Below are 26334 nucleotides of genomic sequence, written 5' to 3'. Positions count from 1 at the left end.
CCTTCACCTGCACCCAGTGGTGTCTCTATGAAAAGTGATCGGTCCAAGAATGAACCAGAAAACTTCAGGAAAGAATCAAGGTAGGAAACTGTGGTGACATTTGTGTTCAGTAGAGGCACATTCAGAGACAACAAGAGAGACCATATAGAAGTTAGTCACTATATGAAATGTAGTGGCATAAATAAGTTCTCTTAAATGTTATTAAAGATTTCCTTCACGTGCCGTTCATTACATGTTTGATTAAACTCTATAGACCACCTTCACCTGCACCCAGTGGTGTCTCTATGAGAAGTGACTGGTCCAAGGATGAACCAGAAAACTTCAGGAAAGAACCAAGGTAGGAAACTGTGGTGACATTTGTGTATGAAAGAGCCAATATCAGATAGTGAGGGCAATGACTAATGCTAAGATCAGATATAATGTTGATGTTTTGGAAGTTGTCAGTTTGAGCTATGAACTCATAATGTTGCACCTTTTACCTGAATTGACTGAGAGAAATAGCAAACTATAAACCGGATTTCATACAACTTGCATGACACAGAAATGTGACTGACAACACGTCGAGGACCAGTGATGACAGTGTTAAAATAAACGGCATTACTAACGGTGTTATTTTTTTCAGTAACGAGTAATCTAACTAATTACTATTTGTTCTGTTACAACGCCGTTACGGTTACCGACAGTTAAATGTGGTGCATTACTTGCGCTGCCCGTCAGCCACAAGAGCTGCAAAGGTGTTTTTTTACCCGCTGGGAGGGGTGGGGTGGGGGGGCAGCCACATAAGTGATGATGGCTAAAGTAGGGTAAGATTTCATGGTAAGCCGATCAGAGGCAGGGCAGTGTTCAGTTGGGCGGGTGTTGTTTACACACAAACGCATGCATAGCAGTATCACACAAGCGATCAGAGATAGTCTGCAGCAATGGAGAGTTCAGAGCATTCAGAGGTAAAGTTGCCGTTTTCAAGTTGGAAGTATAGGCATTACTCTAACCTCATTGGGGTAAAAGGCAAGGACGTACACATGAAGTGTACATTACGCTCAAAAAAAAATATCTAATTCTTAGACGTATTTAAACATATATATATATATATATATATATATATTTTTATTTTTTTTTTATTTATTTTTTTTTTAAGTAACACAATAGTTACTTTCCCTGGCAACTAATTACTTTTATAATGGCGTCATTCAGTTACTAATTCAGTTACTTTTTGGGAGAAGTAACTAATAATTATATCTAACTACTTTTTAATAGTAATGTTCCCAACACTGTCGAGGACTGACAACAATTACTTTGCAGCTGCGTACTGTGTACCAGTATTGAATGTTTTACAAGTTAAATGGTTTAATCAGTGTCAGTGAACATTTTCTTTATAGGTGTAAAGCTTGTGACTTGAGTTTGATCATTATAAGTTCACATGTTAAGTGTGGGGCGGCACAGTGGCGAGGTGGTTAGCACTGATGCCTCACAGCGAGAAGGTCCTGGGTTCAAATCCATTTCTGTGTGGAGTTTGCATGTTCTCCCTGTGTCTGCGTGGGTTCTCTCCGGGTACTCTGGCTTCCTCACTGTCCAAAGACATGCTGGTTAGGTTAATTGGTGATTCTAAATTGGCCGTAGGTGTGAGTGTGAATGGTTGTCTGTCTCTCTGTGTTAGCCCTGAAATAGACTGGCGATCTGTTCAGGGTGTATCTCGCCCGATGACAGCTGGGATAGGCAGAAGATGAATGAATGAATGAATGAATGAATGTTAAGTGTGAGTTAGCCCTGTGATAGACTGGCTAACCACCGCCCAGTGACAGCTGGGATAGGCTGCAGCGCCCCCCCCCCCCAAGCGGACAAGCGGTTACAGAAAATGAATGAATGAATGAATGTTCTTTGGTGACCCAGTCAGTGAGTATGCCTGTGCACACTGGAATGCGTCTCCACATTCATTTGTAGTGAGCAAACAGCTTCTGTCACAACCATGGACAAACATAACAATTGCAAAGTATTGCTGATAGACCTGCTTTATATAAATTCCCACCACATGCATGAACTGTCAACATGTACAGCTTTTATCTTAAATAGTTTGTATGCACAAATGAAGGACTTCTGAGGCATTCCTCAATAATTGATACTTCTCTTTGTTCTAAGATCAAAATGTAACGTTGCCCTCAGTCACAAGTAAGCCAGAACACACAAAAGCCAGAAAGAAGAAGTAATTATTATTTTTTTACACGTCCCAAAAATTATATTTATGCACACGAATCAATTAATTACTATTAATTTGAGGAAAAAGAATCACTAATAGGCCTTTAGGTCTGCAGGGAACTGTTTGGCCTCACTTCTACAATTAAAAGGTCATTGTGTTTTGGCAATATTTACTAAACAATGCTGCTGCATCATATCTGCATCATATCTGTGTCACAAATATTCTTTTCAATTCCAGGCAGGATAAGAAACCAGTTACATCTGTGCCCAAAGGCGACCCCACTACGAGGGACCAATGTGAGGATGACGTTCTCGACTTCAGACAAGGTTTAGTAGACTTAGTTCATACTTTGCCAAACCACCGACAGGAGAAGTAGATTACATTGACCATCTTGTGATAATGCAATGCTCTGCTGGGAAACTTTTCGACCTGGCAGAACTGTTTTGGAGACACAAGAGAGATCTACACAATATTAGGCAGGTGGTCATAATGTTATGCAGACACTGAAGGAATGAAGTAGACACTTTTTGCTTTCATGACAGTTTGCTCAGTCAAGGTGAGCCTTGTCAAGAGTAAATTTAATAAGCAGAAATGACAGTTCATCATTACTTTAAGACATGAAGGTCAGTCACCCTAGAACATTTTAATAACTTTGAATGTATTCTGACCTGTCCAGTGTGTACCCTGCCTCTCGGCCAGTGACAGCTGGGATAGGCTCCAGCTCCCCCGTGACCCTCTAGAGCAGCCACAATTTTTCATCGACAATACCAGAGGGCCACATAGGACCGTACACTTAACCAGATGACAAAACTGCCATTTTAAATAAATATACACACACACACCATCACACACATACACACACACACACACACACACACACACACACACACACATATAAACATATGTTTATTTATCACTTACTGTTATTTGCTGTTTACTGTTTATTGAAGCAAACTAAAAATAACCACTTACTCTTAGTTAGTTATTTATTTTCAGTGCAAAGGGCTCATGAAAATAAAACATACAAATCACCATCCAACTCAAGGATGGCAGAAATCTGCACAACAGCAGACAAACATTAATTGCAAGAACTACTTTGTGCATTTTTACACTAAGAAAGAGTTAAACATTTTCCCTGTATACCCACTCTACTTCACCACTACCAGCAGTGGGCACTGGTAAAAAGCCACTGTTGTTTGCGTACTTTTGATATGAGATCCGTAGCGATAGCAGCCCTTGCAGTTTCAGTGCAACGTGTTGTAGCAGCGACTTGAATTGAAATCTTTCATGGCAGATAACGTCTCTAAGCAGACTAAGTACATAGGTTTGCTTTTAAATTCTGTGAACAGATAGCCTTCTTCCCATTTCACCTGAAACACACACACGATTTTCTCGATCAAGTTTTCTCTTTCCTCCGCTCTTAGCAATGGTGCAACGTCTCTTCTTCACTGGTGGAGAAGACCTGGTGGAAGCGTGCATGAGGCAGTGTCTCCATTAGAGGCCAACTGTGTCATTACAACTGATTCAGTGTCGCAGAGGACACATCTTTATAATTTAAAAAAAAGAATCTAAAGGCCACTTTGAGTGAGGTCGCGGGCCGTGTGCGGCCCCGAGCCGCCAGTTGCCCATCCCTGCCGTAGAGGATAAGCGGTTACAGAAGTTGAATGAATGAATGAATGAATGAATGAATCCTCAAGTGGAATCCTAAAACGTACCTCTGGTGTAGAGGATAAGTTCATTAGCATCAGCAGCCTCAGAAACTACAAATGAACAGCTCCTCAGATTAGAGCCCATATAAATGCGTCACAGAGTTAAAGTGGCAGACACATCCCAACATCAACCTTTCAGAAGAGAATGTGTGAATGAGGCCTTCATGAAATTGAGTTGCTGCAAAGAAGCCACTACTGAGAAAGAACAAGAGAAGTGCTTGGGCCAAGAAACACAAGGAGTGAACACGACAGCAGTAAACATCTATATTTTAGTCTGATTAGATTTTTTTCCACCATGTCTTTGTGAGATGAAGAAAAGGTGAGTGTTAAGTTTTTGTGGTTCTCTCCGTGAAGCATGGAGGAGGAGGTAAGATAAGATAAGAGAGATAAGATAGGACTTTATTCATCCCTGTGGGGAAATTAGGGTGTTACAGCGGCAGGGAACAACAGTGCAAGATACAAAAAAGACACAAAAAATAGAATAAGACATAGAATAGACAAGAGAAACTATATAAAAGTAAATACGTTTCTTCTTTCTTTTTTAAATGTTTTTTTTTTCTTTTTTTTAGAAAAAAAAAAGCAAATACGTTATGGTAGTAAACATATTTACATATTGCATCAGGTTTAAAGTAGCTGACCAGCTAGAAGTTGAAATAACCAACTAGTGTAAATTGATTGAGGGTTGAGGTGGTAAGGAGGTTAAATATACATATTGACATTCATCATGAATACAAATAAACTCCAATAGGAGTTGCACCAAGTATTGCACTAGAAAGATGTGAGATAATGGCAGGTTGTATATACTGTGCTCTTGTGGAACTGCTGAGGGGACAAAAGACGTCCAGAGGTGCTCCTTCTTGCACTGTGGGTGCAGCAATCTCTGGCTGAAGGAGGTTCCTAAAGTCCCAACTGTCTCATACAGAGGATGAGAGGGATTGTTACTGATGTTTGAGAGTTTAGCCATCATCCTTCTCTCCTCCACCTGCTCCACTGAATCCAGAGGACAGCCCACACCAGCAGACCACAGCGTAGAAGGTTGCCAATGCAACCACGGTGTCGAAAAAAGTCCTGAGTAGTGTCCTACACACCCCAAAGGACCTCAGTCTCCTCAGCAGGTAGAGGCGACTTTGTCCCTTCCTGTATAGGGCATTCATGTTGTCCGACCACTCCAGTTTATTGTTTAGGTGAACACCCAGTTATTTATATCCATCCACAATGTCTTTATCCAATCCCTGGATGTTCACTGGTGCAGAAGAACAGGTGGTGTGAGTTGATGGGAGGCTGCTAAGCCGATGACATTGTTGCTGATTTATTTACAGTTTACTTAACCATCATGGCTACCCCCAGCATTCTTCGGGAACATGCCATCCCATCTGTTTTTATTTTATTTATTTTTTGCTCTTACTGGGATCATCATTTGGTTTTCAACAGGACAATGACCCCAGACACATCTGCAGGCTATGTAAGGGCTATATGACCAATAAGTAGAGTGATGGAGTGCTGTGATGACCTGACCTCCACAATCACTGAACCTAAACCCAGTTCAGATGTTTTGTTCCAGAGTTAAAGTAAAGCAGCCAACAACTGCTCAACACCTTTGGGAAGTCTTGAAGTTTTGTTTACTGCATCATTCCAAATGTGAAACATTTTAAACCCATTTTGTTTTAATTCCAGCACTGAGTCTGTTTGGATGAAAGTCTTTCTTTTCTACTTAGTCTTGTGTTTTATGAAGTTTAATAGCACAGTTCTGGTTGCTCAGAAGGTAGAAACAAGCCTAGATCTCATACCTGCACTTAAAACGCACATCACAAACACTCTGAAACAAAATGTCAATTAACTGTTACTCACAATAAAATTTGTGAGTGGAATGTGCACTTTAATCACATTTGATTACGCAGAGATCAGCGGCAAATTAAGAAAGACCTTTATTTGTCCCACACATTAAGGAGGGCACTGTTTAAAGTATATACACACTGAATACTACTTTATTGTATACTTTCTTCAATTTATTTTCATGATTTCTGTTGTATTCTCTCTCAATTTAGAAAACCATATCATCCAGAGACTCTCAGAGAATGGGAAGAAGAAAATCTTGGACCTGTATGAGAAAGAACTCAGTCAGGAGAATAATTATTCAGAACTCTATGAGATGGTGGAAGAAAACAAACTTGGACAAAAACAAACCTACAATGATATATTTCAGTCAAAGGAAAAGACTGTGCGAACAGTGCTAACAAAGGGAGTGGCTGGTGTTGGTAAAACATTTTACTCAAGGATGTTGATGGTCGACTGGGCAAAAGGAAACTCCAACAAAAACATAGACTTGATAGTCCCACTCCACTTCAGAGAGCTGAATGAAAGAAGAGACACACTTCAAAGTATGGAAGAGCTGCTTAATGATTTATCACGTTTAAAAGATGCCCAACTGAAAACAATTTGCAACCATAAATGTACAGTGGCTTTTGTCCTTGATGGCTTGGAAGAATGTGAACTTCCTCTTGACTTTGAAAACAACAAAAAACTGACAGACACAGAAGAAGCAGCCTCGATGGACGAACTGCTAACAAACCTCATCAAGGGGAATTTGCTTCCCAACGCTCATCTCTGGATCATCCCTCAACCTTCAGGATTTGGCAAGATTCCTCAAGAGCATATTGAGAAGGTTACAGAATGTCGAGGTAAGAAACAGCATCCTTTCAATGTGGTCATTGGAGATATGTCACTTTTTACGTACAATTTCAAAAAGAATCCCTTTCATGACGTTCTATTTAATTCAGGCTCTATCTATTCTCTTCTAATGTGTCACATTCATTGTGTCTATTCAGAGTCATTGAAGCGTCGGGAGCGGCTTGTATCAAACCTGAGACAAAGATTTCTCAGAGAACACGATCAAGTTGAAGACATCACTCATCCTAACCAGACAAACACAGAACACATCATGAGAGAAAATAGTGATGGTAACCATGAGAAAAAAGGACAAAACATGGTAAAATCAGTGACACAAGTGAATGTGTCAGATATCTTCAAAGGTGAAAAAGAAAAGAATATCAGAACTGTGCTGACTACTGGAGAAGCTAATATCGGAAAATCCTTCCATGTGCAGAAATTCATAAAAATGTGGGCAGAAAATAAGACGAACGAGGGTTCAATGTTGACCTGGTTTGTAGATCCAGCCAAGAGTTTGGTTGGTGCAGCCAACGACGATTTAGAAGTTGTATTTCCAATTAACTTTTCTGAGCTTAACTTGATGGAACAGAAAAAAATCAGTTTGGTGGGACTTCTTAATGATTTGTTTGAGGAGACCAAAGAATCTGTCATCTCTAACTATGGACGGTTCAAAGTTCTGTTTGTCTTGGATGGACTGGATGCATTTCAGCATCCTCTGGACTTTGACAACAGTGACATGGTGACTGATGAGAGAGAGCCAGCCTCAGTGGATGTGCTATTGACAAACCTTATCAAAGGAAACCTGCTTCCTTCAGCCCGTGTCTGGATAACCTCCCAACCTTCAGCTGCTAAACAGCTGCCTGATGACTGTGTTGACAGGAGGACAGAAATACGAGGTAAGATTATAGGTACAGAGACTATTACTATGAAATGAGAACATCACAATAAATGCTTTGTTTGTGAGGTTTCTAATGACATACAATCTGACTGAGCAGTGTCACGGTGTATTAAGTTCATGTCATTATTTGCAGCTGAAGGTTACTAATAACACTCAAGTAATGAAGGTAAAATTAAGTTTTTATTAATTAAGACACTCTCTGCAAGCACAACCCAGCCTATGTCAAGGCTCTACACCAAACTGGCCTTTTCAAAGGGAGACTGATTTAGTTCCCCTAAACCTTGAGTTCAGGGTTTACTTGAGTAACAGTTTAAAATCTGAGGGTGGAATGTGAACTTTAATCACATTATGCAAAGGACAGCGGCAAATAAAGAAAAAGCTTTATTTGTCCCACACATTAAGGAGGACACTGTTTAAAGTATATACTCACTCAGTACTACTTTATTGTATGCTTTCTTCAATTTATTTTCATGATTTCTGTTGTATTTTCTCTCAATTTAGAAAAACATATCCAGAGACTCTCAGCGAATGGGAAGAAGAAAATCTTGGACCTGTATGAGAAAGAACTCAGTCAGGAGAATAATTATTCAGAAGTCTATGAGATGGTGGAACAAAACAAACTTGGACAAAAGCAAACCTACAATGATATATTTCAGTCAAAGGAAATGACTGTGCGAACAGTGCTAACAAAGGGAGTGGCTGGTGTTGGTAAAACATTTTACTCAAGGATGTTGATGGTCGACTGGGCAAAAGGAAAGTCCAACCAAAACATAGACTTGATAGTCCCACTCCACTTCAGAGAGCTGAATGAAAGAGACACAGTTCAAAGTATGGAAGAGCTGCTTAATCATATCTTGAATGATATCCAACAAAGTGATGTTTGCAACGAAGAATGCACATTAGCTTTTGTCCTTGATGGCTTGGAGGAATGTGAACTTCCTCTTGACTTTGAAAACAACAAAAAACTGACAGATACAGAAGAAGCAGCCTTGATGGACGAGCTACTAACAAACCTTATCACGGGGGATTTGCTTCCCAACGCTCATCTCTGGATCATCTCTCAACCTTCAGGAGTTGAAAAGATTCCTCAAGAGCATATTGAGAAGGTTACAGAATGTCGAGGTATTAAAACCATTGAGTATACAACCAAAAAAGGTTTAAAAAAAGGCAACTGGACTTGTAGACTTTTTTTTTTTAGAATAGTTCTAGGGGAAGTTTGAGGTTTAAATAGGAAATGCCTACTCATTATCATTACCATCACTTATTCATATTGAGTTTATTTTGAGTGCATACTGAATGGTCTGTGAGGGTTTTCAGTAATCCAGGTCATGATATAGCCCAAAAAGTTTTTGAAAAGGCAACTGGACTTGCAGAGATTTTTTTGAGAAGACGTTTCACCGCTCATCTGAGTAGCTTCTTCAGTTCTAGTGGACTGATAGGAAGTTTGAGGTTTAAATAGGAAACTCCTGCTGAAACTTGCTTGTTGTGTAAACAACCAGAAACCGGTGCAGCTGCAAAATAAACTCAATATTAATAAGTGATGGTAATGATGAGATACTGTGGTCCATTAATTATAGTAAGTAAACAATGACAGGAAAAGCTGCTACAGTATCTAGTTGAATTCAGTTTATGGCTAAACTTTCTTACTTATATTTAATGTAGCAAATATAATGTATCTGCTAACTCCAGCAACTCAACCAGTCTATAGAGACCACAGCATCAGTGATGTAACATCCATCCCCACTGTGCAAACTGACATTCATTAGTGTTTGGTGCATTCTCTGAAGTCATTAAATCATTTCTGTTGTTTTCTCCTTTCAGAGTACGATGTCAAACAAAAACTCACAGAAGACGGGAAGAACAGAATCTTGGCGAAGTATGAGAATGAACTGAGTCAAAAGGAGATGGATTCAGTACTCTATGAAATGGTGGAAAAAAACAAACTTGGACAAAAACAAACCTACAATAATATATTTCAGTCAAAGGAAAAGGCTGTGCGAACAGTGCTAACAAAGGGAGTGGCTGGTGTTGGTAAAACATTTTACTCATGGATGTTGATGGTCGACTGGGCAAAAGGAAATTCCAACCAAAACATAGACTTGATAGTCCCACTCCACTTCAGAGAGCTGAATGAAAGAAGAGACACAGTTCAAAATATGGAAGATCTGCTTAAGGATTTATCACGTTTAAAAGATGCCCAACTGAAAACAATTTGCAACCATAAATGTACAGTGGCTTTTTTCCTTGATGGCTTGGAAGAATGTGAACTTCCTCTTGACTTTAAAAACAACAAAAAACTGACAGATACAGAAGAAGCAGCCTCGATGGACGAACTGCTAACAAACCTCATCAAGGGGGATTTACTTCCCACCGCTCATCTCTGGATCATCTCTCAACCTTCAGGATTTGGCAAGATTCCTCAAGAGCATATTGAGAAGGTTACAGAATGTCGAGGTAAGAAACAGCATCCTTTCAATGTGGTCATTGGAGATATGTCACTTTTTACATACAATTTTAAAAAGAATCCCTTTCATGACGTTATATTTAATTCACGCTCTATCTATCCTCTTCTAATGTGTCACATTCATTGTGTTTATTCAGAGTCACTGAAGCGTCGGGAGCAGCTTGTATCAAACCTGAGACAAAGATTTCTCAGAGAACACACTCAAGATGAAGACATCACTCATCCTAACCAGACAAACACAGAACACATCATGAGAGAAAACAGTGATGGTAACGATGAGAAAAAAGGACAAAACGTGATAAAATCAGTGACACAAGTGAATGTGTCTAATATCTTCAAAGGTGAAAGAGAAAAGAATATCAGAACTGTGCTGACGACTGGAGAAACTGATATCGGAAAATCCTTCCATGTGGAGAAATTCATAAAAATGTGGGCAGAAAATAAGACTAACGAGGGTTCAATGTTCACTTGGTTTGTAGATACAGACAAGAGTTTGGTTGGTGCAGCCAACGATGATTTAGAAGTTGTATTTCCAATTAACTTTTCTGAGCTTAACTTGATGGAACAGAAAAAAATCAGTTTGGTGGGACTTCTTAATGATTTGTTTGAGGAGACCAAAGAATCTGTCATCTCTGACTATGGACGGTTCAAAGTTCTGTTTTTCTTGGATGGACTGGATGCATTTCAGCATCCTCTGGACTTTGACAGCAGTGACGCGGTGACTGATGAGAGAGAGCCAGCCTCAGTGGATGTGCTATTGACAAACCTCATCAAAGGAAACCTGCTTCCTTCAGCCCGTGTCTGGATAACCTCCCGACCTTCAGCTGCTAAACAGCTGCCTGATGACTGTGTTGACAGGAGGACAGAAATACGAGGTAAGATTATAGATGCAGAGAAAATTACTATGAAATGAGAACATCACAATAAATGCTTTGTTTGTGAGGTTTCTAATGACATACAATCTGACTGAGCAGTGTCACGGTGTATTTAGTTCATATCGTCAATATTTTCAGCTTAAGGTAACTAATAACTGTCAAGTAATGATGGTAAAATTAGGTTTTTATTTGTTAAGACACTCTCTGCAAGCACAACCCAACCTATGTCAAGGCTCTACACCAAATTGGCCTTTTCAAAGGGAGACTGATTTAGTTCCCCTAAACCTTGAGTTCAGGGTTTACTTGAGTAACAGTTTAAAATCTGAGGGTGAAATGTACACTTTAATCACATTATGCAAAGGACAGCGGCAAATAAAGAAAAACCTTTATTTGTCCCACATATTAAGGAGGACACTGTTTAAAGTATATACTCACTCAGTACTACTTTATTGTATGCTTTCTTCAATTTATTTTCATGATTTCTGTTGTATTTTCTCTCAATTTAGAAAAACATATCCAGAGACTCTCAGCGAATGGGAAGAAGAAAATCTTGGACCTGTATGAGAAAGAACTCAGTCAGGAGAATACTTATTCAGAACTCTATGAGATGGTGGGAAAAAAAGAACTTGGACAAAAACAAACCTACAATGATATATTTCAGTCAAAGGAAAAGACTGTGCGAACAGTGCTAACAAAGGGAGTGGCTGGTGTTGGTAAAACATTTTACTCAAGGATGTTGATGGTCGACTGGGCAAAAGAAAACTCCAACAAAAACATAGCCTTGATAGTCCCACTCCACTTCAGAGAGCTGAATAAAAGAAGAAAAACAGTTCAAAGTATGGAAGAGCTGGTTAAGGATTCATCATGTTTAAAAGATGCCCAAGTGAAAGTAATTTGCAACCATGAATGTCAAGTGGCTTTTGTCCTTGATGGCTTGGAAAAATGTAAACTTCGTTTTGACTTTGAAAACAACAAAAAACTGACAGATACAGAAGAAGCAGCCTCAATGGACGAGGTGCTAACAAACCTCATCAAGGGGGATTTACTTCCCAACGCTCATGTCTGGATCTTCTCTCGACCTTCAGGAGTTGGCAAGATTCCTCAAGAGCATATTGAGAAGGTTACAGAATGTAGAGGTAAGAAACATCCTCCACAACCCAGCCTATGTCAAAGGCTCTACACCAAAATGGCTTTTTCAAAGGGAGACTGATTTAGTTCCCCTTAACTTTGAGTCAAGGGAGATAGAGATCCACATATGAAGTTGGATATATGGATGGAGCATAATGATTCTAAAAAAATCTCTTATTCTGGTTAAATCAGTTTCTGACATAAATGTCTGAGGAGAAAGAAGTAAGGTTTCAGTCTTCTCTCTGAGACATGTATAGATGCATATGATCTGTGAGTATATAATGAATATGTTTGATCATTTGATAACTGCTTTTCTTACAGAGAAGCCTCATATTACAAGTCAAAGGAAACTGAAGAATCAGCTGAGGGACCAATTTACATGTGTGTCTGAAGGGACTGATAGGCAGAGAACCTCTGCCCTTCTGAATGAGATTTACACAGATCTCTACATCATAGAAGGGGACAGGGGAGAGATCAACAATCAGCATGAGTCCAGACAGGTCCAAGGTGCAAAGTTCAAACCAATGAGAAAAGAAACACCCATTAAATATCACGACATCTTCAGACCTGCATCTAAAAATAATCCCATTAGGACTGTGTTGACGATCGGAGTGGCAGGCATTGGAAAAACCTTTGTGTCAATGAAGTACATGCTGGACTGGGCCGAGGGTACGGCAGTTGAAAACACTTATTACACATTTTCACTTCCTTTCCGGGAGCTGAATTTGAGAAAAGACACAGAACTCAGTTTTGAGGAACTTCTTCATCAGTTCTTCCCAGCTATGGAAGCTTCAGAGATAACCGATTATGACAAATATCAAATCCTGATTGTTCTGGATGGTCTTGATGAATGTCGTCTTGATCTCCAGTTCAATGAAAGTAACAAGTGGACAGATGTGAGGAAGCCAACCTCAGTGGGTGTTCTGTTGGCAAACCTGATCCAAGGAAATCTGCTTCCCAAAGCTCAAATCTGGATCACCTCCCGTCCTGCAGCCTCCAACCATATTCCTCCAGATAAAGTTGACCGAGTTACAGAGGTGCGAGGATTCAGTGATGAGCAACAGGAAGAGTATTTCAGGAAGAGATTCAGTGACAAAGACCTGGCTGAAAAAATCCTCTCACATGTGAAGAAATCAAGGAGTCTGTACATCATGTGTCACATTCCAGTTTTCTGTTGGATCATTTCAAAAGTCCTGGAGGATTTTGTGAACCAAAACAAAGAAGAGGGGATGCCCAAGACTCTGACTGAAATGTACATACACTTTCTCTTGCTGCAGTGCAGACAGGCTAATGTGAAGTATAGTGAAGATGGAACAGTTGAGACTTCTGAGACAGGTCTATGCTGGAATACAAGAAACAAGGAGACAATATTATCTTTAGGGAAACTAGCTTTTGAGGAGCTGGAGAAAGGAAACCTTCTCTTCACTGAAGATGACCTGACAGCATGTGGCATTAACATCACAAATGCTGCCATCTTCTCTGGGTTATTCACTCAGATCAAGAGAGAAGGTTGTGGGCTGTACCAACAGAAACTGTTTTGTTTTGTTCACTTGAGCATTCAAGAGTTTCTGGCAACATTTTATGTTTTTCACACATTCAACAACAAGGGTGAAAATGTGCTTGTGAAACCCACTTCAGTGGTTTCAGACGTACCTGCATCAGACTTCTACAAGAAAGCAGTGGACAAGGCTCTAGATAACAAAAATGAAGACTGGGATCTGTTTCTGCGTTTTTTGCTCGGACTCTCCATGGAGACTAACCAGAAACTGCTGCAAGAGCTGCTGAAAAAGACAGAAAATTACCAGGAGACCTATAAGAAAACAGTCAAGTACATCAAAAAGAAGATCAGTGAAGACATCAGTGATGTGGATAAAAACCTCAATCTGTTCCACTGTTTGAATGAGCTCCATGACGACTCGCTTGTTAACGAAGTTAAAAAGTACCTGCAGTCAAAAACAGTTCCTTTTGAAAGTTTCTCTGCCTCACAGTGGTCCGCACTGACTTTTGGGCTGTTGACATCAGACGAGAAGTTTGATGTGTTTGATCTTAAGAAGTACCTGAAATCAGAGAAGGTTCTTCTGGGACTGTTGCCGCTGGTCAAAGTCTCCAAAACTGCTTTGTAAGTACTCTTACTTCTTGTTTTTTGCCGAGCCTTTACTGCTGCTGTCTTCATGTCTTCAGTTGTTTTTTGTGGATTCTTTTGCTATTGGTTTTGTCTTCAGCAAATGAAAAGCAGCTCGATCTGGATATCAGTTGATTGATTCTGTCGCGTAAAAATGATTAAACATAAAGCACTCTTTGTGTTGTGTTAACTTGGCTTGTTACAGAAGAAAACCTTGCACACTAAAGTAACAAAGGAAAGAGTCAAATTGGAACAATTAACTTTAAAGTGTTAAGGCTTTTAGATTGCTGCGGGACCTGGACACCAGAAGTTATGCACCCCGCCTGCCAGTGCGAGCCATTTATACTTGTGCCCTCATCAGTCTGGCTCGGTCTGTAACAACGCCACCCAAACACTAGTCGGTGCTGCGTCTTTTTTGCCATTCAGGTCAATTTTCATTTCCACTTCCTCCTTCACTTTCAACAATAGTGTCTGAAACTTTCACAGAAATTTCACCGAAGACTTCAAAGAAATGTTTGTATCTATGAGCGTCCTCAATTAACCTTTCCTCCATGTGTTCTGTCTTTATTGATCCAAAACTATCAGTTTGAAAATTGCAGAGATGGAGAAGCAGCCGGAAATACTAAAGCAGAAACACTAACAAGTAGACCAATTACAGCTCTTGTGCTCTGCGTTGCCGCGGTGTGTAGCTCCATTTCTGGGGAGGTGCACATCAGCTACGGCATCAGCTTATAAGTTTACTGACACTGGCTTTATTTAAAGTCTTTGGCATTCCAAACTGTGATCAGGTCTGTTCTGTTTGTTTCAATAGTCCTTGAACTGTTTTAAGACCTGATTCAAGGCCACCTGTGACAAACTGAAGCGACTGGACGTAGCTTAAAAATGCTCACATTTGTATGAAACAGTTCTAAAGTTGCTCCTACTTCCTACTGTTTTTCTGTGTTTTTACACTTTCCCAGTTAACAATTGACCTTATCTCACATTACATTACAATTTGAACCAGTTTAAACTTGATGTAAAAAAATATAGTCTAAATGACAGATTTGATCACAGACATTGAGAGGAGTCATAACTTAGTATCCTCCAAATTGGCTTCACTGTTCAAAAGCCTCAGTAACAAACTGTTATCATTTGTGGTGTTTTTGACTTATTAGTGATAGAAATCAGGGACGTCATCACGTGTCATCATAAAAAGTAATAATAAAATAAATTATACTATTTGTCCATTGGTCAGTGATATAAATATAATTTCAGCATGATTCCAGTCATTGCGATCATTTTTATAGGCAAAATTACTGAATTTACATATTTCTTGTGTAAATACAGGGAACGACTCAAGCTGAGGCAGCAGCAAGCTGAACCTCACCTCAAATCTGTCACAAACTTAAATACACCGCTCTCATGCACGCACACATACATACTCATATACACATAAATAGCCAATAACAAATACCCCCCCCCCAATAAATACTCAACAACAAGTGCAACCACACACTCACACGCACACGCACGAACACACACACACGCACACACACGCACACACACACACGCACCCATATAACAAATTCCCCCTCCCTTTAACCATTCTATTTTTTTTTTTTTGTATTTATTTATTTATTTATTTATTTGTCTCTTTTCTGTTGCCTTACGTTTAAAAAAAAAAAATGCAATGTAAAAGGGGAAGTAAGTGAAGTTGCTGTATATGTAGACAAAATATTGCAATAAAGTAGTAAAAAAAATAAATAAATCTGTCACAAACTGGGTTAGGCTCGTGTCTCAGGCGCGTACCTGTGGCTAACTCTCTGTATGTCACCAATCTAATGGGTGCACACACTTTTATCATATTTTCCTCAGACTAGTTAATGTATTTCATGTATGAGTGTATCACTTTTAGTCTTGTTGATCTGACATTAAGTCACACAGAAAAAGCACGAGATAAGGCAGCCAGTACTTCTGCCTCATGGAAGAAGAGTAACAGTTACTCTTCTTCTACGCTGAATGAACTGTACAGCCACAGTCCGTTTTTTGGGATCCTTTCTCTGTGTGATTGCCAAAAATGGAAGATTGTATATCTAACATTAAAAACTTCTCAAAAACTAGACCTTAAGACAAAAGATATTTTGTTGAACAGTCTGTGTTAAAACTAGATCAAATCATCAGCATATAAAGCTTTAACAACTCAATATTACTATTGGCTATATAATATATATTTGATCAAGGTGACAATTTGGTTTTAAATTCAAATATTTCCATTCGTGTTCTTTGTTTTTCACATTGGGTACTCTCATTCTCGTTGAATGAACTGTGGAGTTGCTCTCTTCTCTCTCTTAACCACTATAGATTTGAAATTGTTCCTTTGGCCAAATACCTTACCTATATGTGCATAAAGAATGCTCACTTGAGATATGAACCAGTTAGAGTGGATTGAATTTAAATTTGCCTCACCAGCCACGGACCTCACCGCACATCACTGCTAGAAATAATGGAACAGCATGTTTCTGTGCTCTTGACTCACTGACTTTTCCACAGCTGAACTGCCTGGTAGCGTTTTTGATCACAGATATTTTCACAGGTTGAGTTGGTGTGAGCTAACTGAAGAATCCTGCAGTGGTCTGGCATCTTCAGTCCTCAGCTCTGCATCCTCCAATCTCACAGAGCTGGACCTGAGTCATAATGACCTGCTTGATTCAGGTGTGCAGCGACTTGCAGATGGACTTAAAAGTATCAACTGTAAACTGGAGATTCTCAAGTAAGTGTACTTTGCTTTTGCTATACATTGTAGGCCTGAGATATGCTTGATTTTTAACCATGCATTTGCTTCAACATACTTTATGTTCACATATTTTCACATACACCAAGCTCAATGTCTTGACATCAGCTCTGCTGATTGTTTTAGCTTCTAAAACATATTTCTGGTGGGTGATTACTACAGATGTTATAAGATGAATTCAAAGCTGTTGTCTGTAAACTTTTGGTCATTTTGACAATTTTGGATAGTTCAAAAGTTAGTTGAGTAGAAAAACACTTTAAAAACTATATAATGACTCAAACATAATTAAAATGATTCTGTATTAATTCTGTGTGATCTGGTCACACATTTCACTGCAGCTGCCTTGATTTTTCAGTCAAATGCAGTCATGTCTTCGAAACCATAAAAACAAAATCTCAGTATTACACTTGAATAATCTTTACTTTGTCTGTGGTAATTTGGAGAGGAACACTTTGATTTGTGTGTCTGATCTGCAGGTTGTCAGGTTGTCAGGTGACAGAAAAAGGCTGCTCTTTCCTGGCTACATCGCTCAAGTCCAACACAGCCTCCCACCTCAAACAACTGGATCTGAGTTACAATCACCCCGGGGAAAACGGGAAGGCGGAGCTCTCTGCTATTGCTGAGGATCCAAATGTGAAACTAGAGACAGTGTGGTATGTTGTGATTACACAATGTGTGTTTATACGTTTGTACATTTGTATTGTCACTATCTCTACCCACAAGGCAAAATTACAAACCACTGCTGATTCCAATAATCAAGTGGGATTCAAGGTAACCAACTATGAAGTTCATTTTAAGAAGTTTCAGCCAAGCAATTTCATCTGTCTTTTATCCGTCTGTCTATTTTTATCTGCTTATCTTGATATTGGTTCTCAATAAGGACGGTAGCAAAAGGCTAAGTAGATAATTCCAGACATCCCTCTCCCTAGCAACACATCCCAGTTCTTCCTTTGAGATCCCTAGGCCTTTGCAGGCCAGATGAGATATCTAATCCTGTTTTCTGGGTCTGGGTCTACCTTCTAGTCTTCTCCCTGCTGGCTATGCCCGGTAAACTTCCAGCTAGTCGCCCAGGAGGCATCCAAACGACCACAACTGTTTCCTTTTGATGCAAAGGAGCATCAGCTCTACTGCAAGTTTTCTCCGATGTCCAACCTCCTCATTCTGTCTTTAAGACTGAGCCATCCACCCTACAGAGGAACTTTATTTCAGACGCTTATATCCGTGATGACATTCTTTTGGTCACTACCAAAAGTTCATGACCATAGGTGAGGGTTGGACTGTAGATCGATAACAACGACTGTTCAATACAGCACCCTCATTACTGCGACCATCTCACTGATCTCTTTAACCTCTGTATCTTTAACCCTGTACCTGACAAATGAGATATGCTGGTGTCTTCTTCAAGAATTAGTTGTAAATGATAACTGTACCTCGCTAAAGATGGCGATAGCTACAAAGCCTTTGCAAACGGTTTTGCAACTGAGTGAAAATGTCTGCTAGTGTACCACAGCTTTACTGTAGGTATAATGTAGCTCCATACATTATGCTGTACCGTATACTGTAGCCTGAACGGAACCTTACTAGAAATGTAACTCACTGTCAGACACTCCAACAACTATCATGGATCCCTGTCTCTCAGCGGCCAGACAAGCACAGAACATTCACCCCCTTACAGCCTCCTAACTACCCTCTATTTAGACGTCTTCTGTCCTTTGTGTATTGCAGTGATTTCAGCAAAAGTGACTGTTGTTCAGCATTTATTAGGTCCAACTCTGCCACTCAAACACAATCTCCATTGTCATAATCAAACAACACAGAAGACCAGCCGCAACTACCATTTTAGCAGCATAATTTGAGAACAATGCAGACACATCAGTGCACAAGTATAAATATTTACAATGGTATAGGCCACTCACATAGGCTAGGGACTCTGCATAGATCAGTTGCAGAAGCATAAACCAAGCTTTAATGGTAAGTTTATAATATCGGTTAAGTTAGCACCTCAGATGCACCACCTCCTCCTCTGCTATTGAGAATAATATCAAATATCAATGTTATACTCAACATTAAATATGAATTTCTATTTTTTACAGTTTTGACCATGATGGAAAACATCGTTTAAAACCAGGGCTGAAGAAGTGTAAGTCTTTTTGTGAAAGACATTTCATTTAGAAATGAGGGTCAGATGAATTTAACAAACTTGTATCAAACTTGAGTAACTGTAAATAATATGATAATGTCACTTTTATTATGAATTGACTGGAATGTTCTCTTTTCTTTCAGCTGTAAACTAAATTATATTTTGTGTGTTTTTTTCAGATTGTGCAGATCTGAAACTTGATGAAAGCACAGCAGGCAAAAGGCTTGTTCTGTCTGAAGGGAACAGAAAAGTGACTACAGTAACTACAAATAAGGTGGAGGAGAGAGTTGAACAACGCAAAAAGAGCAACAGGTATAAGAGGACGCAGGTGTTTTCTGATAAGGGCTTCAAATGCCTCTGCTACTGGGAGGTGGAATGGAAAGGGACGGTCGGCATTGCCATGGCATATCAAGGAGTACGTAGAGTATGGGACAGTAATGGAGGCCTAGGATGCAATGACATGTCCTGGTGTCTGATTTGCTCCGAGCCTAAATACACTGCCATACATGGGAACACATCAGAAGATATTGAACATTGCCAAAAAACAGCAGTGTTCCTGGACTGGGAAGGTGGAACTCTGAGTTATTACAAAGTCTCATCAGGAGAGTTGAGCCTCATTCACACCTTCCATGCAAAGTTCAGAGACGATCTCTTCCCGAGCTTCTGGTTTAAGAAAGGCTCTGTGACCTTATGTGACATAGACTGAACTCCTCTGTGATGCAGACAAGTTGAATGTACTGTAGTGATCTCTACAATACCTAGAGGCTCTACACTGACATTTTCCTTCACACTCATATTATAAATCCATATTCTAGAGCAGAAGTCTTTAACAGGGGGTATTTTTCCCCAATTTCTTCCCATAAAATATAAATGTCTTTAAATACACATTAACATGAATCCAACATCGTAGCAAATGGAGAAATGGAGGCAGAACATGCCGTCTTTCAGCCAGAAAGACACACATTCAGCGACACACAGGACCTTTGTAAAGCTAGTCAACAGTTCACAAGACTAGCCTGGACCCGTGACTTATAAACTTTGCCCAAATTCTGTACTGGATTTTAAATGATTAATATTCCAAAAGGCAAATCTCCAAAATACGTAAAGGTCATGAAAATGAATTCAGATTTAAACTGATGATGCATCGTCCTTCATTATTAAAAGGTATCGATATCGGTATTGGCGATACTGGCCCTGTATTTACTTGGTAAACTTGGTAAAACAAAATCTCAGTATTACACTTGAATAATCTTTACTTTCTTTGTGGTAACTTGAAGAGGAACAATTTTCTTGTGTGTCTGGTCTGCAGGTAGTCAGGTTGTCAGGTGACAGAGAAAGGCTGCTCTTTCCTGGCTACAGCTCTCAACACAGGCTCCCACCTCAAACAACTGGATCTGAGTTACAATCACCCCGGAGAAAACGGGAAGGTGATGCCCTCTGCTATCGCCGAGGATCCAGATATGAAGCTAAAGGCACTGTGGTATGTAGTGATTACAAGATGTGTGTTTGTACATTTGTATTGAAACTATCTCTACGCACAAGGAAAAATTACAAACCACTGTTGATTCAAATAATCAAGTGGGATTCAACTCAAATATTCATCGTAACCCACTATGAAGTTCATTATAAGCAGTTCCCGCCAAGCAGTTTCATATGTCTTCCATCCGTCCGTCTATTTTATCTGCTAGGGAGAGGAATGTCTGGAATTCCCTACTTAGCCTTTTGCTACCGTCCTTATTGAGAACCCATATCAAGATAAGCAGATAAAAATAGACGGACGGATGGAAGACAGATGAAACTGCTTGGCGGGAACTGCTTATAATGAACTTCATAGTTGGTTACGATTAATCTTTGAGTTGAATCCCACTTGATTATTTGAATCAACAGTGGTTTGTAATTTTTCCTTGTGCACAGAGATAGTTTCAATACAAACGTATAAACACACATCTTGTAATCACAACATACCACAGTGCCTTTAGCTTCATATCTGGATCCTTGGCGATAGCAAAAAGCATCACCTTCCCATGTTCTCCGGGATGATTGTAACTCAGATCCAGTTGTTTGAGGTGGGAGGCTGTGTTGGACTTGAGAGTTGTAGCCAGGAAACAGCAGCCTTTCTCTGTCACCTGACAACCTGCAGACCAGACACACAAGAAAATTGTTCCTCTTCAAGTTACCACAGAGAAAGTAAAGATTATTCAAGTGTAATACTGAGATTTTGTTTTACCAAGTTTACCAAGTAAATACAGGGCCAGTATCGCCAATACTGATACCGATACCTTTTAATAATGAAGGATGATGCATCATCAGTTTAAATCTGAATTAATCTTCATGACCTTTATGTATTTTGGAGATTTGCCTTTTGGAATATTAATCATTTAAAATCCAGTACAGAATTTGGGCAAAGTTTATAAGTCACGGGTCCAGGCTAGTCTTGTGAACCGTTGACTAGCTTGACAGAGCTCCTGTGTGTCGCTGAATGTGTGTCTTTCTGGCTGAAAGACGGCATGTTCTGCCTCCATTTCTCCATTCGCTACAATATGTTGGATTCATGTTAACGTGTATTTAAAGACATTTATATTTTATGGGAAGAAATTGGGGAAAAATACCCCCTGTTAAAGACCTCTGCTCTAGAATATGGATTTATAATATGAGTGTGAAGGAAAATGTCAGTGTAGAGCCTCTATGTGTTGTAGAGATCACTACAGTACATTCAACTTGTCTGCATCACAGAGGAGTTCAGTCTATGTCACATAAGGTCACAGAGCCATTCTTTAACCAGAAGCTCGGGAAGAGATCGTCTGTGAACTTTGCACGGAAGGTGTGAATGAGGCTCAACTCTCCTGATGAGACTTTGTAATAACTCAGAGTTCCTCCTTCCCAGTCCAGGAACACTGCTGTTTTTTGGCAATGTTCAATATCTTCTGATGTGTTCCCATGGATGGCAGTGTATTTACAATGGCATAGGCCACTCACATAGGCTAGGGACTCTGCATAGATCAGTTGCAGAAGCATAAACCAAGCTTTAATGGTTTATAACCTCAGTTAAGTTAGCACCTCAGATGCATCACCTCCTCCTTCTCCATTGAGAATAATATTCAATATCAATGTTATACTCAATATTAAATATGCATTTGTATTTTTTACAGTTTTGACCATGATGGAGCACATCGTTTAAAACCAGGGCTGAAAAAGTGTAAGTCTTTTTGTGGAAGGCATTTCATTTAGAAATGAGGGTCAGATGAATTTAACAAACTTGTATCAAACTTGAGTAACTGTAAATAATATGATAATGTCACTTTTATTATGAATTGACTGGAATGTTCTTTTCTTTCAACTGCAAACTAAATTATATTTTGTGTGTTTTTTTTCAGATTGTGCAGATCTGAAACTTGGTGAAAGCACAGCAGGCAAAAGGCTTGTTCTGTCTGAAGGGAACAGAAAAGTAAAAACTACAAACAAGGTGGAGGAGAGAGTTGAACAATGCGAAAAAAGCAACAGGTATAAGAGGACGCAGGTGTTTTGTGATAAGGGCTTCAAGGGCCTCTGCTACTGGGAGGTGGAATGGAAAGGGACGGTCGGCATTGCCGCGGCATATCAAGGAGTACGTAGAGTATGGGACAGTAGTGGAGGCCTAGGATGCAATGACATGTCCTGGAGTCTGACTTGCTCCGAGCCTAAATACACTGCCATACATGGGAAAACATCGAAAGATATTGAACATTGCCCAAAAATAGCAGTGTTCCTGGACTGGGAAGGTGGAACTCTGAGTTATTACAATGTCTCATCAGGAGAATTGAGCCTCATTCACACCTTCCATGCAAAGTTCAGAGACGATCTCTTCCCGAGCTTCTGGTTAAAGAATGGCTCTGTGACCTTATGTGACATAGACTGAACTCCTCTGTGATGCAAACATGTTGAATGTACTGTAGTGATCTCTACAATACATAGAGGCTCTACATTGACATTTTCCTTCACACTCATATTATAAATCCATATTCCAATCCAATTTCTTCCCATAAAATATAAATGTCTCTAAATACAGATTAACATGAATTCAACATATCGTAGCGAATGGAGAAATGGAGGCAGAAGACGCTGTCTTTCATCCAGAAAGGCACACATTCAGCGACACACAGGAGCTCTGTCAAGCGAGTCAGCAGTTCACAAGACTAGCCTGGACCCGTCCCTCCAACCGATCTGTACACAAAGAGGAGGAGCTGCCAGTTATGAGTCCTCGTGGAGCGTTCACTGGGTCACAGGTGGGGTACACCCAGCACAGTCTATAACAAGGCTAAGAGAATGACAAAAACCCATTAATACAGGGGGTTTGAGCCCAGAGCCCTTCTTGCAGTGAAGCCTCACCGCTTACAACCTTGTTGCCATATTAATATTGGAAAAGGACCAAATGGAACATTGTCGTTAGTGATGTGATGATGTAAACTAACAAAGACAAAGCTGTGAAGCATTTTGCATACAAATGATATCATTTTCTGTTATTTATAGGATTAAATTATTCTGATACTGCAAGCTGGGCACCCACCACTGAAACAGACTCCTTAGTTGTGAGCTGTTTTTCACTTTTTTCATCAATTTTCCTAAAATGGTTAAGTATGGAGAGTGTTTCTTTGAACTAGTCAGAGGTGCAGAAGAGACAAATATGCTCTAGCGATATGAAAGTGTTTAAGCTTTTGTATCCCGCAATACGTTTTCAGTAAAAATAAGAAAACTGTGTTTCTACAATTCACTGTATTTTGATACTTGGATGTTTAAATGGGAACTACTGGTTTTTACAATCTGGACCTTATTTCTAGCATAAAATATGATAATTTACTTTTGTGTTATTTGCACTACTTCAGGAGATAATTAGATCATCGATACACAGCCTCTAAATAACACATTATTTTCTGCGAAACTCGTTCATTTCACCAATATTTTGTTATCATACACTAGTGCTATTCCCCATTGTATACGGAGTTACCTGTTATCATCATCCGGGGTCTGTAGATTGACCTACAGATGTCTTCTGACCTGGACGACGTCATCTCTGAGTGGCACACGCATCCGCGACAGTCGGCTTGTTTACCTGTAATTTGCTACTGGTTCATCCACAACCTCAGAATTGGAAAAATATTCAGCCATGTTGCAAAAAACTAGCAGTAGCAAATTACGCTGATCTAGTTATCTCCTGAAGGAGTGCAAATAACACCAAAGTTATATGGGTGAGTAAACGATCGTATTATGCAAGAAATAAGGTCCAGGTTGTAAAAAACAGTAGTTCCCCTTTAAACGGGGTTTGGACAGCGTCAAAAAATGTGTCACAGGAACAACAATGTAGCCTGCAATCTGTTAACAGAGAATCCCTACTACAGATGTTAATGTAATTTATATGAATTAGTTTTATTGATTTGTTTTGTAAATGTATGTTATTATGTCTGTAAAATATGAAGCTGTAATAAATAATAGTGATAACGATAATGTCTTTATAAATGAATTCAGTCTACTTCCTCTACATTATCTACCATGTTGACCACTTCGAGTTTTTGTCCCTTTGTTTGTTTGTGAGAGAGATTGGTCCCTTTAAGTCTTCAGCATCCCCCTGAATGTTGTTCCCACATTTATATCCCCATTCACACCTGACTTAGGTGGTCCAATCGGGCCAGCTGACAGATAAGCCCGGGACAGATAATCTTAGATTGCTGACCGGACATTTTGAATGTATTGAAGTTCAAATCAAATGGCAACATAAAATTTTGATCAGTGGCCAAACCATTTTTGTGTTGGGGGTGTGTGTGTGTGTGTGTGTGTGTGGGGGGGGGGGGGGGGAGGGGGTTCTTGACCACTATTTCAAGGACAATTAGGAAGAAAACAAAAAGCTTTTATGTAACTCAAATATTACATATTTTTTTCACAAGTAGGCCTATTTTATTATTATTATTATTTTAATTATTCCATAGTTTAATGAGGGCCCAGTTCAGTTCAACTTGTGTAGAAAGTGCTAACTTAAAACTACATACCACTTTTCAAAATGCGTTGCTAGACCAAGTAAAACTAGACTTATTAAAAATAATTTACACTATGCTTTTTCCTGAATATTGTCGTTATGAAAAGCCAGCTTCAAGTACTCGAAAATAAATAAATTTAAAAAAAAGACACCCTCTTTCCTATTGGTCAAAATTTGCACCACATCAACCAATCATAAAATAATATGGCAATGGTTGCTAAGGTCGAGGGAAAAGTAGTGGGAGTGACGCTATACAGTCTATGGAGTGACAACAGCGAAAGAGAGAAGCGAGTCCTTTAGACATTACTTATTGTGACGGCTGATAGTTGTTGCTATAGTCGTTGCTGATAGTAGTAAATGGTTGTACATGTTTGTACAAAAAACACCTCATGTATTTCCTGCATTTTAATGTAAATAATTGTAAATAACTTGTTTTTTGCTAATGTTTTACATATTCTTTTGAAATGTACGGTTTAGATCTGTTTTAGGTCCAATGTGTTAATATGCATGTCAAAATGAAAAAAATAAAGACACATGTGAGGTTGTGCTGAAAAGAATGATACCAAACAAGGCAAGGTAAAGTGTTTTTAAAACGAAATGTAAAGGTAAAATCAAAAGTAGTCAAAATCATCCAATTATACTGTAGACCTCATCCATCCTGTGCAATCTGACTGAAAGCAAGTGACCAGCTTTTAGTGCCTGCGTTCACACCTGGTATTAAAACATGTCTCCACATTTGTCTGCAGACAGCTCTTCACATCCGATCTGAGTTTAGTGCTCTGTATGCAAATAAACAATGACATCATCCCGGGGGCACTACAATATTTTAGCAGCTACTGCCTCTAATGGATCTCTACTGCTGTTTCAGAACTACAAACAGAGCTGTGTTAAGTGTGTGCTTCATGACTTGGGCTCACACGTTAAGTTATTATTTACTGATCATCGCCCTGACGTCAGTTATTTTAGAGACCTGCACAAAAGTCAGATTATAACTCGAACCCTGGAAGCTTCAGTACGCACAGTAACCTCTGGTAATTAAGGTAAATAAAGACAGAAACAATTTCAGTTGTTAATTCCTGTTTAGATTTATTTATTATTTAGTTAGTTATTTGTTCATTCATTCAATTTTGTCTTCATGGCAATAAGTGGTAACTGCAATTGTCACTTACCAGACAATGAATCATACATTACTAATGATCATCATACATCAGACATTAGGGTGAATGATTCCCAGTTCTGAGAAATGCAAATGCAAGGACTTCCATATAAATTAATCAGTGACTCGTCAGCTAAATTACCTTTTATTTATTATTTTAACCTGATTTGATGGCGATTAACTGATATGAACAAAATCCCACAAAATCTC

General features: G+C 39.3%; 1 protein-coding gene across 3 annotated transcripts; it reads left to right on the top strand.

Annotated features, from left to right (window-relative positions):
* On the top strand, positions 1 to 24419 carry LOC311494269 (uncharacterized protein). 3 transcript variants are annotated; one of them, XM_084553220.1, is made up of 15 exons: positions 1 to 80; positions 254 to 337; positions 2429 to 2517; positions 5946 to 6578; positions 6726 to 7463; positions 7967 to 8587; positions 9287 to 10804; positions 11311 to 11940; positions 12254 to 14051; positions 16627 to 16803; positions 17301 to 17477; positions 18918 to 18964; positions 19144 to 19276; positions 22114 to 22160; positions 22339 to 24419. In XM_084553220.1, exons 1-15 carry the CDS (start codon positions 28 to 30, stop codon positions 22857 to 22859), a joined length of 7266 nt encoding a protein of 2421 aa, XP_084409346.1. In that variant the 5' UTR covers positions 1 to 27; the 3' UTR covers positions 22860 to 24419. The 3 variants fall into 3 exon arrangements, with proteins under 3 accessions (XP_084409346.1, XP_084409347.1, XP_084409345.1); XM_084553221.1 differs by having other exon boundaries at positions 5946 to 7463; positions 9287 to 9919; positions 10067 to 10804; XM_084553219.1 differs by having other exon boundaries at positions 5946 to 7463.
* The last annotated feature ends 1915 nt before the right edge of the window (positions 24420 to 26334 follow it).

Source organism: Chelon labrosus, assembly GCF_963514085.1.
Source record: "Chelon labrosus genome assembly, chromosome: 10".
Classification (NCBI taxonomy): domain Eukaryota; kingdom Metazoa; phylum Chordata; class Actinopteri; order Mugiliformes; family Mugilidae; genus Chelon; species Chelon labrosus.
Note: the sequence above shows the minus strand (reverse complement) of the source record. Positions and strands in the feature narration are given on the sequence as shown.

Excerpts from the sequence above, each read along its gene's own strand:
- LOC311494269 (XM_084553219.1), top strand. The coding sequence starts at position 28 with ATGAAAAGTGATCGGTCCAAGAATGAACCAGAAAACTTCAGGAAAGAA. Across the intron at positions 7,464-7,966 it reads CAGGAGGACAGAAATACGAG|AAAAACATATCCAGAGACTC; the intron begins GTAAGATTATAG and ends CTCTCAATTTAG. Across the intron at positions 11,941-12,253 it reads GAAGGTTACAGAATGTAGAG|AGAAGCCTCATATTACAAGT; the intron begins GTAAGAAACATC and ends CTTTTCTTACAG.